Source organism: Salarias fasciatus, chromosome 10 (genome assembly GCF_902148845.1).
Source record: "Salarias fasciatus chromosome 10, fSalaFa1.1, whole genome shotgun sequence".
Lineage (NCBI taxonomy): Eukaryota > Metazoa > Chordata > Actinopteri > Blenniiformes > Blenniidae > Salarias > Salarias fasciatus.
Window position 1 is genome coordinate 20,826,916 of NC_043754.1, and position 12,365 is coordinate 20,839,280.

The following is a 12,365-nucleotide window of genomic DNA, read 5'->3' on the forward strand; positions in this document are numbered from 1 at the left end:
CGCGCTCGCTACCAATAAGGTTCTACTTAGTGTGCATGCGCATTCAGAGTGTTTATGTAGCCGGTGAGCTTTGGTTTCAGCTCGTACTTACCGATGGCGAGTGTGACATAATGAAACTGTAACTGTTTCGGAAAATAAGCTTTATGAGCGAGGCCGATCGCAGAAACTGTAAACAGAGCCGTGCACGCCCGGAGAAGATGGGTCGCGCTCGCACGCTTCTGCCATTGATAGGCGTTTCCTCGGTAGAAGCAGGAGAGCAGGTGGGATGGTGTGGCGCATGTGCGTTTTTCAAAAAGCGAGAAAGAGACGTTAGGCCTCGTCTTTTTGAGAAAATCCTACATTACACCTTTAATGCAAGTTTTTTGAACATAAAAACATTCTAAACCCATATTGACAAAAAAATTGGCAATATTGTTTAAAACACTCATACCAGGTAATTCAAATCAACACTCTTGACAATTTGACTGATTATTTTTCACAACACAAGTTAATGAAGCTACAGCTTACATCATAGATCCCAAATATAATCAAACCACAATGAAATGCCTTTTAAAAGTAACTAAATCTATCTAGCAATTGCATCCAAGCAGTCATTGTAGTTCCAGCAGATGCACTAAAACGACAGGACAAATAAACACACACACACACACGCACACACACACACACACACACTGCAAGCATGCCATTAGCAGGGCGCAGCAACTAGCTTGGTCAGACACGTGCGCTCATTAGCTGGGCTGAATATATCACTCACCAAGAATTTCAGAGTTTTAACATCACTTTCTGGTCACCTTCTCGCTCCCAAGCACGCTCATAGATGGCTAAATGCCTCTCCAGCTCGTCATTTGTCCTTCAATTAATTTTTTTTTCCAGTTGGCTGTGCATCTTTACTCTCTGTGCAACCAGGTCGACTGTGCGGGCTTCCAGAAGGGGTGAGAACTAGCTCCTCCCCACCAATAGGATTTCAATTTTGCTACATGACAACCAATGAAATAAATGAAGTTTCATAGACATCAGGATCAATTAAATTGTTTCCTTTTTTCACAAAGTATCAGACAATAAATGGACAAAAAAATAAACACCATAATATTAAGGGAAATAAATTAAAACACATTTATAAAATACACTCATAGTATGAAGCTCAGTTTCAACTGGGCTACACGTGTCCAGCTTACTATTACTGTGTGGTGCAATGGTTTCTTTTGATGGCCCCCGTTATGGCCCCTATAGCGGCCCCCACTGCAGCTCCCAATCCACTGGCCAGTGGACCGCCCACAAAGCCCACGGCGGCGCCGATCATAGCGCCTCTCCGGACGTAATAGTTGAAGCTGTTTTCCGCCTCAGCTTGTCTTCTGGCCACAACACGCTCCATGTTGGGGTTTTCTAAGAGGAGGCGCTCCATCTCCGCCTTGATGACCCTCTCCACCACCTCGAACAGCTCATTGTTGTAGTACCTGCCCCCGTTTCTCTGCACCATGCTGTTGATCTTCTTCAGGAGCTCACGGACTTCAGCTGGATTCCTCTCTCGGTTGTTGAGGATGTGGTGTCCTCCTTCGCACTGACCAACAAAGACTCTCAGGTTCTCGTTTTCATCAATCAGATCCTGGATGTTAGTGCTTTCCTCCTGAAGGTCATCTCCATGGGTGAACAGAGCCATCGTGTACTCTGCTGCCTTCTCCCCAAAAAGGTTCTGCAGGATTCTCACCGTGTCTCTTTCTTCTTTGGTGAATCTGCTGGGCTGTATGACCACCAGGAAGACATGAGGACCGGGAGAAACAAGCGAGATGCACCTGCCGATCTCCCTCCTCACCTCGTCTTCACTTCTCTCAGTGTCGAACAGACCAGGAGTGTCGACCACTGCCAGAGTCTGACCGCCGAACTCTCCCGTTTCTTTCTGACACCTGTACGTCATCGAACACGTCGACATCTTCGACCGAAACACTTTTTTTCCTAAGATGGTGTTTCCAGTTGCACTTTTTCCAACTCCAGTTTTCCCAACCATCACGATCCTGAGGTGAGGTTCATCTGCACCTGCAAGACGGCCTGACACAGACACACAGGTAATGTTACAGAGCAGAAATCTACACAATCAGCCAAACTTCCAGCAACAAGCAACTTTCAACAGAGAACTAACAGCCATCAACCTGTTTGACTGTCGTTAGGATGAGGAGCCAAAATCAACACACAAATGTATGAAGCCAGAAATGAAAATCTTCATGGAAACAAAATAACTTCATCTGAAATGGAAAGGACATGACATAGGAGATTATTTCAAAATTATGAAAATGTCTGAATGATTTAAAATCTTGATGTGAAACATTATCTTCTTCTGATCTTTGATCCTGGATTTGTTTTCAGTTCAATAAAAACTTTCCAAACATCCTCCACAGTATCGTAAATACTGTAAATATCTCCCTGTGTTGCAGCACCGCATTGCTGAGCTGCTTTCTGTCACTCACACATGCACAGGCACATGCATGGATACTTTCACACAGACAATCACACGTGTTCTGCAGTGCATGTGTGTGGGAGTGTTTGAAAAAGAATTCTATTCCTGTAATAAAAGTTGGTCTTTTATCATCTAACTTGCCCGAAAGTTTTTTTTTTTTTTTTTGGATATCTTTTTAAGACTCTGAAGTTTTGCTTTCAGTGAAGAACCTCGAAATTCTGCAGAGAAATTACAGTGAAACACTATCACCACATTCTGATTTTAAAACAGGACATTCCTGTAATAACTCTCTGTCACAGCAGCTTCATTGGCATCTAACTGAATCTGAACCTGACTGATTGTGTAGATCAGAAAGATTACACACGATCTCTCAATTTATAAGTAATGATAGTAGTAAAGAAAGAGCTAGAGACTGAATGGATAAAAAGTTCTTACTGCTCATGTTTGTCCCTCTTCTGCACGTCGCTGCTTTCTGTGCATCTATTCTGCTTTTTTGAACAATGAGAATCTGTGTTTGTCTCCTCCCTGAGTCTGTGCTAGTCTCCTCCCTGAATCATTTCTTTGGTTCTTGGCTCCAGCAGTGATGTCCTTGCCCTCATTAACTTTTTTTCCTCCACTGGCTGAGCTTCCCCAGGTGGGTTTCCTCTCCCAGGCTTCTGTTTACCAATTGTGATCTTGCCGACAACGCCAAGTTTGAGGAGAGACGGGTAGAGGTGGGGTAGATGGACAGTTGAGTGTCAGTGAGTCTTGATGGGGGAGACTGGACGCTGGCTGCCAGTCTCTTCTCTCTGGTTATGCCTGGAGATGTAGGCCTCCTTCCTTTGTTAGCTGTGTTGCTCGGTGGTCCTGGGTGCAGGAGAGTGTCCATCCCTGCCTTTTGTAGGTACTGGGAGGAAGTGAGGTGGAGAAGGCAGGAAACACATGGCCAAAGCCTGACCGATCACGGTTCAGTACCTCCTCTCGAATACGTGCTCTGGGAGACTTTATTCAGAGGGAGGGGGGAAGAACTGACCATCCCCCTGCAGATGCTCACAGATGTGAATTTTAATTCATGGCAAATGAAAATTTCTGGTCAACATTCTTAAATTCTTACTCCAGCGTCTTTCTTCAGAGGAAGTAAGCAACACACTGTGTAGTTATCATATATTCATCCAAGGCTCCCTAATACAAGGAGATATTGTTCAGCATAAGGGTGAGATGGAGTGTGTGCGGACTGTAGTGAGCTAGTCTTGACAAAAAAATATTCCAGGGCCAAATTGTCAAGTTGTCAAGCTCTTCCTATGACTTTGTGTTTCATACCTTGCCATTCGCGGGTTGTGGATTAGTGGGGAAAGCATTTGTCTTACAATCGTGAGGATGTGGGTTTGTTTCCTGTCTCCCCCTATCTGCATGTCGCAACCCCCAGCTACAGGTAAAATAGCACCACTGCCTTGTGGTTGTCATGGGAGTGACAAAGGCCCAGGGAGCTTGCTTTTGTAATAAATGTAGTTGTTTGTGCAACCTGGCAGGAAATTGCTGCCAAACTGTCAGACCCTCAGAAAATAATCACAAGCGTTGTTGATTTAATAATACATGCACCTTTATTAATAAATAAGCATAAGGTAGAAAATCCAAATGGGAGGCAACCACCAAGTCGAACCGGACACCCAACAGTCCCCACTGGAGCGACCCCACCACACACTGTGAAGAGAGCTACATTTTTTGAAGGCGCACCACTCTGCACTGGCACACTGTCACCCTCTACTGGAGGCACCGCAAATGACACCGCATGATCAACACTAGTCCAGTCAGAACTGTGGGCTGTTCGTGGGGGCGGAGTCAACCTGACTGCTTCTCTCCCCAGCAGCCAAAAAGCATGTTAAATAAATACAGTGGAGTCTTTTAAAAGGGGTTCAGAAGTTGTACTTTACTTGTCCTGTTGGTGATTTTTGTGGGGAGCCTGTTCCTGCTGCCTTTTGTCTTCAATTATTTGGTGCAGTTATGTGCTTATGGTGTGTTTTTTATACTTTCTTATTATTATTTTGAAAATAACAGTTGAGTATTGAGTTGGCCAGTTTTTACATTGCGTTAGGCTGACAACGGAGTCAGATCTGGCAACCCTGTAGTGGCCAGTTCATTCAAGTAAAGTTTTTCACACATAATTAAAGAAACAACAGCAAAACGTGGAGTTTTACAAGGAAAATGTAAACTGTTTTGTATTTCCGTCTTCTTCTAATTGAAGTTTTGCAGGACGAGATTTGCGGCTTATCTGCGAAACACTATTCAGTGGAAATGACTGCAAATCGCAATTGAACTTTGGAAAAATTTTGAAAAATGCAATGGAAATGCAGCTTCTAAACCAGATGATACCGATCTCAAACTCTAAGTTCGTCTTAAAGAGATAAAAGTCTGGACAAGCTGTAATTTTCAGCTTCTGAACAAAACCTTTGAATACCTGGTTATGCCGTTTGGACTTACTAACGCCCCGGCAGTCTTCCAGAATCTTATGAACGATGTTCTGAGGGATTTCATTGATCGCTTTGTGTTTGTTTGCTTGGATGATTTCCTGATCTATTCTTGCAGCATTGAGGAACATACCCAACACATTTGTCTGGTCCTGGAACAACTCCTTAAGAATCACCTGTATGTCAAGGCGGTGTGAGTTTCTTTCCTAGGCTATATCATCTCACAGGGAGAGACTGGCATGGATCCCTCCAAGCTGGCAGCTGTGCAGGAGTAGCCCCAACCGGGAGATCGGAAGCAGCTCCAACGTTTCCTGGGGTTCGCGAACTTTTACCGTCGATTCATCAGGGATTAAAGTAAGGTCGCTGCTCCCCTCACAGCTCTCACTTCCACTTCACAGTTTGGACTCCCGAGGCCACCAAGGCCTTCCAGGAACTCAAGGCCCAGTTCACTACGACTCCCATTCTTGTCCAACCTGATCCCAGCCTCCAGTTTGTTGTGGAGGTGCATGCCTCTGACTCTGGTGTAGGAGCCGTTCTCTCCCAGTGATCTGAGTCTGATGATAAGCTTCATCCCTGTGCATTTTTCTCTCGCCGTCTCTCTCCAGCGGAACATAATCATGACACTGGGAATCGAGAGCTGTTGGCGGTCAAGTTGGCTTTGGAGGAGTGGAGACACTGGTTGGAGGGGGCTGAGCAACCGTCCATTGTTTGGACGGACCATAAGAATCTGGAGTATGTACGCTCTGCGAAACGGCTGAACTCCCATCAGGCCCGCTGGACATTGTTTTTTGGTCGCTTCAGCTTCACTCTGACTTACCGTCCGGGTTCCCGTAACACCAAACCCGACGCCTTGTCCCGACAGTACGCCACTGAGGACACCATCTTTGAGCCTGAACCCATCCTGCCCCAGTCCTGCACTGTGGCATCGCTTTCTTGGGAGGTGGAATCCCTGGTACAACGGGCCCAACTGCAGGAGCCTGGTCCAGGTAATGGACCCGCTAACCGATTGTTTTTGCCCAGTTCTGTCCGCTCTCGGGTCCTGCAGTGGGGACATTCGTCTCAGCTTTTCTGTCACCCCGGAGTTACTCGAACGTTGGAGGTGCTGCCACAGTGGTTCTGGTGGCCCTCCATGGACAAGGACACACGAGAGTTTGTGGCTGCCTGTGTTGTCTGCACTTGGAATAAGACTTCCAATCGGCCCAGTTCTGGTCTTCTTCAGCCCTTACCGGTACCCAGCCGGTCGTGGTCTCATATTGCGCTGGATTTTGCCATGGGCCTGCCCCCCTCCAATGGTAAGACCACAATCCTTTCTATAGTGGACAGGTTCTCTAAGGCTGCCCACTTTGTCGCCCTCAATAAGCTCCCCTCGGCTAGGGAGACGGCAGACCTGCTCGTCTCTGAGGTGTTCCGCATGCATGGCATTCCTGCGGACATCGTGTCTGACCGGGGACCTCAGTTCACTTCAGAGGTTTGGAGGGCATTTTGTGCTGCTCTCAGGGCCACGACGAGTCTTTCTTCTGGGTTTCATCCCCAGTCAAATGGTCAGACTGAACGTTTAAATCAGGAGATGGAGACCTTGCTCAGGTGTGTGACTGCGGAGGATCCTTTGGCTTGGAGCACTCACCTTCCTTGGGTGGAGTATGCGCATAATTCATTGGTCTGCTCTTCTTCTGGCTTGTCCCTTTTCCAGTGCTCTCTTGGGTACCAATGTCCTTTATTCCCGTCCCAGGAACAGGAGTTGGCTGTGACTTTTGTTCAGGCTGCCATGAGGAGGTGTGAATGGGTTTGGAAGAGGGCGCGGGCTGCTCTGCTCAGGTCTTCCCGGATGATGGAGCAGAAGGCCAACTGCAAGCGCACTGCCGCGCCCTCCTACTCTCCTGGGCAGAAGGTCTGGTTGAGGGCCAAGGACCTCCCTCTCAAAGTGGAGTCCCAGAAGCTGGCTCCTCGCTTTGTGGGACCTTTTGAAGTGGGACAGGATCATCAATTCCTGTGCGGTCCGTCTCAAACTTCCCTCCTCCTCCATGCGCACTCACCCCACCTTCCATGTTTCTCAGGTCAAACCTGTGGCTGAGAGTGACCTGGCCCCCCTGTCTGTCCCCCGCCTCCACCCAGGATGTTGGATGGAGGCCTAGTTTATACTGCGAGGCGGCTTGTGAATGTTCGTCGCCAGGGTCGGGGTGTCCAGTACCTTGTGAACTGGGAGGGTTATGGGCCGGAGGAGCATTCCTGGGTTCCCCAGGGACGCATTGAAGACCCAGATCTCATCCGGTAGTTTCACCGCAGCCACCCTGGTCTATTGCCATGTATGCCTGGAGGCACACGTAGGAGGAGGGGTACTGTCACGTCCCGCACTGCCGCGTCCTCTTAGTGGCGCTGTGTGGGTTCTTGTTTTGTTTTTCAGGTGGGTGGAGCTGGAGAGGTTGTTTACGGAAGCGGGGACCAGCTCATCAGCGGGATGGCTTTCAGCTGCTTTGTTCCTGTCACTATTTAAGTGACGACCTGGCTGGAAGTCAGCGCTGGATCGAAACATCTGCCTTTATGTGTGATGTGCGCTTGCACGCTCCAGCTTTTGTACCCACTCATGTTTAATCTTTTTTTTTTTTCCTTGTCCACAGTTTGGAGTCCCGCTCGGCTCGCCGCTGCGCCCAGCAGATTCCAGCCTCTCCAGCTGCCCGCCTGCCCCGGACTGACACAAGGCTCTGGTCCCGGACATGGCCCCCGAACCTCGCCTCAGACAACCCCGGACTAAGCACATCCAACCAGCCTCCTGGACTCACCACCTTCTGATTCCATAATAAACTGATTTAAACTCTCCAGATCCGCCTCCTCATGCTGTGTGTGTCTGAGCCTCTGACTGACCGTAACAAAAACAAGTTAGTATATTTGATCCAAAACCTCTGAGAGAGAAACGATCTGTCTGGCAAGGACGACTTTTCATGGCAAGACTTGAAAAATGTCACCACCACCCACTATGATTACCGGCACCTCTTTGGGGGAGGACCTGAACTACATTTTTGTGGGCTTTGAGTCACCTGACCTGCGATGCTTCCAGCTGGAAAAGAAGAAAAACCTGAGAACAAACAAACCCTGTGACTTTAGATCCTTTTTATTAATGAACAGAATACAGGAACACATTCACAGGAGCTTCAGTGATCCAGTCGTGACCACTGAGTGCTCGTCTGTGGACAGTAGATGAAACCTGATTCCCGTCACCGTGCAGTGAGATACATGTCCAGCTGACTATTACTGTGTGGCGCACTTGTTTGTGATGACAGCCCCTGTTATGGCCCCTATAGCGGCCCCTATAGCAGCTCCCAATCCACTGGCCACCGGACCTGCCACAAAGCACACTCCGGCGCCGATCATAGCACCTCGCCGGACATAAAAGTTGAAGCGGTTCTCCTCCTCGGCTTTTCTTCTGGCTTCATCACGCTCCATATCGGGGTTTTCTAGGAGGAGGCGCTCCATCTCCTCCTTGATGGCTCTCTCAGCCGCCTCGAACAGCTCGTTGGTGTAGTACCTGCCCCCGTTTCTCTGCACCATGCTGTTGATCTTCTTCAGGAGCTCCTGCACTTCAGCTGGATTCCTCTCTCGGTTGTTGAGGACGTGGTGTCCTCCTTCGCACTGACCAACAAAGACTCTCAGGTCCTCGTTTTCATCAATCAGATCCCGGATGTTGCTGCTTTCCTCCTGAAGGTCATCTCCATGGGTGAATAGAGCCATTGTGTACTCTGCTGACTTCTCCCCAAAAAGCTTCTGCAGCATTCTCACTGTCTCTCTTTCTTCTTTGGTGAATCTGCCGGGCTGTATGACCACCAGGAAGACATGAGGACCGGGAGAAGCAAACGAGATGCACCTGCCGATCTCCTTCCTCACGTCGTCCTCACTCCTCTTGGTGTCGAACAGGCCGGGAGTGTCGACCACTGCCAGAGTCTGACCGCCAAATTCTCCCGTTTCTTTCTGACACTTGTACGTCAGTGAACACGTCGACATCTTCGACTTAAACACTTTTTTTCCTAAGATGGTGTTTCCAGTTGAACTTTTTCCAACTCCAGTTTTCCCAACCATCACGATCCTGAGGTGAGATTCATCTGCACCTGCAAGACAGCCTGACACAGATACACAGGTAATGTTACAGAGCAGAAATCTACACAATCAGCCAAACTTTCAGCAACAAGCAACTTTCAACAGAAAACTTAGCAGCCATCCAACTAATTGACTGTCATTAGGATGAGGAGCCAAAATCAACACACAAAGGCACAAAACCAGAAGTGAAAATCTTCAAGGAAACAAAATAACATCAAATGAAATGGAAATAACATGGCATAGGAGATTATTTCAAAATTATGAAAATGTCTGAATGATTTAAAATCTGTATGTGAAACATTATCTTGTTCTGATCTGTGATCTTTGATTTGTTTTCAGTTCCAAACAGTACTCAGTACTTTCCAAACATCCTCCACAGTATCGGCTGTAAATACTCTAAATATTTTCCTGTGTTGCAGCACCACATTGCTGAGCTGCTTTCTGTCAATCACACATGCACGGATACTTTCACACAATCACCGTGTTCTCCAAGTTACTGCATGTGTGCGTGTGCGTGTGTGTGTGTGTGTGCGTGAGCAGTGTTTGCAGGAAATAAAACTCTATTCCTGTAAGAGAAATAGGAATGTCTCTTACCGTCTGACTTGTCCGACGAATGTTTTTTTGATATCTTTGCAAGACTCTGAAGTTTTGCTTTCAGTGAAGAACCTCGAATTTCTGCAGAGAAATTGGGGTGAAACATTATCACCACATTTTGATTTTAAAACAGGGCATTCCTGCATTAACTGTCTGTGACGGCAGCTTCATTGACGTCTAACTGAATCTGAACCTGACTGATTGTGTTGATAGTAACAAATGGCATAAACTGATCTCTTAATCTGTAAATAATAGAAAAAAAAGAATTTGCTGAATCACCATTTGAAAGAGACTGAATGGTTTAAAAGTACTTACTGCTCATGTTTGTGCCTCCTCTGCAGGTCGCTGCTTTCTGAGTATCTGCTTTGTTTGTTTGAGCAGTGAAAATCTTCGTCAGTCTCCTCCCTGAAACACGTCCTATCAAAGATCTGGCTTTTCTGTATGACAATAAATGATCAGCTGACGTCTCAAAAAAATGTTAGAGGACGTCAATGGCTAAGTTTACATGACTGTTTTTTTCCAATCTGATTGAAAACAGTCGTATTAAACACGTTTGTGATCCACGTTTAATCCTCCTACAAGGGCCCTGGTTGGAGCCAATTTTACGGCGTCCTCTCGAATGGACGAGACCTGTGACATGCACTGAAAGTCTCTCACAGGATTTGCTTTTTAGTTTTTATTAAAAAGTTTTTCTCAACCAGTACTGCATTTGGAACTCCTGCTTCCTGTTTAATGTGCACGTCATTACGTCACTAGGCATGAGGGGAACGCATGCGCAGAATGAGTAATCCCCTGTATAATCCGCTCTGCTGTCAGGTCCTGTTTATACGAGACACGCAGCGGATTATGGATCGGCGTAGACTACCTTGCACAATCGGATCCGAAATATAATCGGCTCCAAGTCAAGCGGATCCACTCAGGTGTTTGTTTGACACGGTTACCATCCGCTTCACTTTACAATCTGATTATAAGGAGGATTTTTGGTTCTATATAAACATGCCTACACTCTAAAAAGAAATGGCTAGACTCAACAAAAAAAAATCAACGCAACAGTTTGCATTAGTCTTTTTAAGTTATGGCAACCTCAGAAATTACATTGAATCAACAAACTATATTACTTTGAGTAAATTCATTTTTTGTCATCAGTCAAAGATCATTTTAGGTACTGCTTACTTAAAGGGGCTGTATCATGCAAAATTCACGTTTTGTATGTTTTAACCTTGTTATATGGCTATGTACTCACCAAAAACACCCCCAAAGCATTTTTTTCCTCCGTGCCCCTCCCGCACCCGTGAAAACGCTCTGTTTTCCCACGTTCACGTCACACGGAGAAGATGGCTCCCCTGAGCCCCCCTCCCACAGGCCCTCGGCAATCAGCGTTGCCGCTTTTTTCTAACTCTGATTGCGGAGATAAACTTTAACCATCGTCTGAAAGCAACAGTCAAGCAAGAGCAAGAGTCTGAAGGATCTGCGCTTGGTGAGTTTCTAAAAGGAAAAGACGTTTTCGCGTGTATTTACGTGTAGAGAAGCGAGAGCTAAAGAGCTAAAGCTAACCCTTAGAGACGCTAACGAAGCACTGATTGGTTGAAGTACGCTGTCAGTCAAAGTCCACAGGGGGAGAGGCGGGATTTTCAGTGAAACGGAGCGTTTTCTCTTCCGGGTTTCAGAATTAACCCCAGAAAATCTTTTATTTCACACAAAATGACTTTTCCTTTGCGCCAAAAATAAACTATTACCATGTTAATGCAATTTCTAGGGTTTGGACTAGCTAAAAAAAACATGATACAGCCCCTTTAATAAATGCAAGATTTTTTAAGTTGATAACTCAAATAAATTGGCTGCCCACTTTTAAGTTGTTAAAATGGCCAGTTTCTGTTGAACCTTAATGTTGTGAGTATTTGGGAATATGATGCTGTCGTGGGCACTGTGGACTGATTCTGCACAGGCAGTATCAGGCTACTAATAAGCCCAGAGGCAATTGAGAACTGTTCTGTTGAACTCTATGAGTTTTTGAGTAGTACCAGGGGCAGATTAAATGCTCAATACTTCTCATTCCAGGTTTGACACAAAAAGTAACTTAACTATTTATATTAACTGAACAAGAACACAACCAAACACAACTACCAATAACACTATTAACATCAGAACATCGAAATAAATAATGAAATCAATGTTTAAATCTTGAATATCTCCTCCCAAACTCCCATGATGCACTGCGGCACCACCATCATCATTGTTAAATTCTTCAAAGAGCCTGTTTCCTTTATGCTGTGACCAACACTAACCATGCCGATGTGGTGTCCTGACCCCACTAGAACTATTAAAAATAAATTTTACTCACCATGAAATGTTGCTTGCATCGAGGTTTTTCATCCTGCTAACCCACTGTCGAACTTGTCCAGGCATGTTGTGTGGCGAGAGGGAACTTAAAATTGTGAAGTCAACGTTGACAAAATCAAATTATCAAGCCAAGTTTGTGAAGTTATAACAACTTGAATTTTGTTTTAAACCCATCAACAATGAATTTTGAGTTCAAACTGCAAGCAAAATTAAGTTGATGTAATTAAGAACATAACTTTTTCATAACTTGAAAAAAATAGGTTTGGAACTTAGAAGGTTTATCAAAATCAACTAATTACAATTTTTTACTTGGATCCATGTATTAAATCAAGTGGTGTTAAAAGCTCCTCTGAGTTACTTTTTAGAGTGTAATATGAACTGTTTGAGTGTGTCACAATAAACAAAACTGAAGTTACCTCCTGACACAGTAAAGTCGTATCAACGAGGATTCA

General features: G+C 45.7%; 1 protein-coding gene across 1 annotated transcript; it reads right to left on the reverse strand.

Annotated features, from left to right (window-relative positions):
* Positions 1–1,157: 1,157 nt before the first annotated feature.
* LOC115395971 (GTPase IMAP family member 8-like) lies at positions 1,158–10,220 on the reverse strand. Its single transcript, XM_030101679.1, has 4 exons — positions 9,889–10,220; positions 9,574–9,654; positions 8,265–9,002; positions 1,158–2,031 (listed from the first exon to the last, which is right to left on the reverse strand). The coding sequence occupies exons 1-4, from the start codon at positions 9,893–9,895 to the stop codon at positions 1,178–1,180; spliced, it is 1,680 nt and encodes a 559-aa protein (XP_029957539.1). The 5' UTR covers positions 9,896–10,220; the 3' UTR covers positions 1,158–1,177.
* Positions 10,221–12,365: the final 2,145 nt, after the last annotated feature.

Coding starts and splice junctions, on each gene's coding strand:
- LOC115395971 (XM_030101679.1), bottom strand. Junction 9,003..9,573: donor TTCGTCGGACAAGTCAGACG/GTAAGAGACATT, acceptor TATCTGTGTCAG/GCTGTCTTGCAGGTGCAGAT. Junction 2,032..8,264: donor CAACTTTTATGTCCGGCGAG/GTGCTATGATCG, acceptor GCCGTCTTGCAG/GTGCAGATGAACCTCACCTC.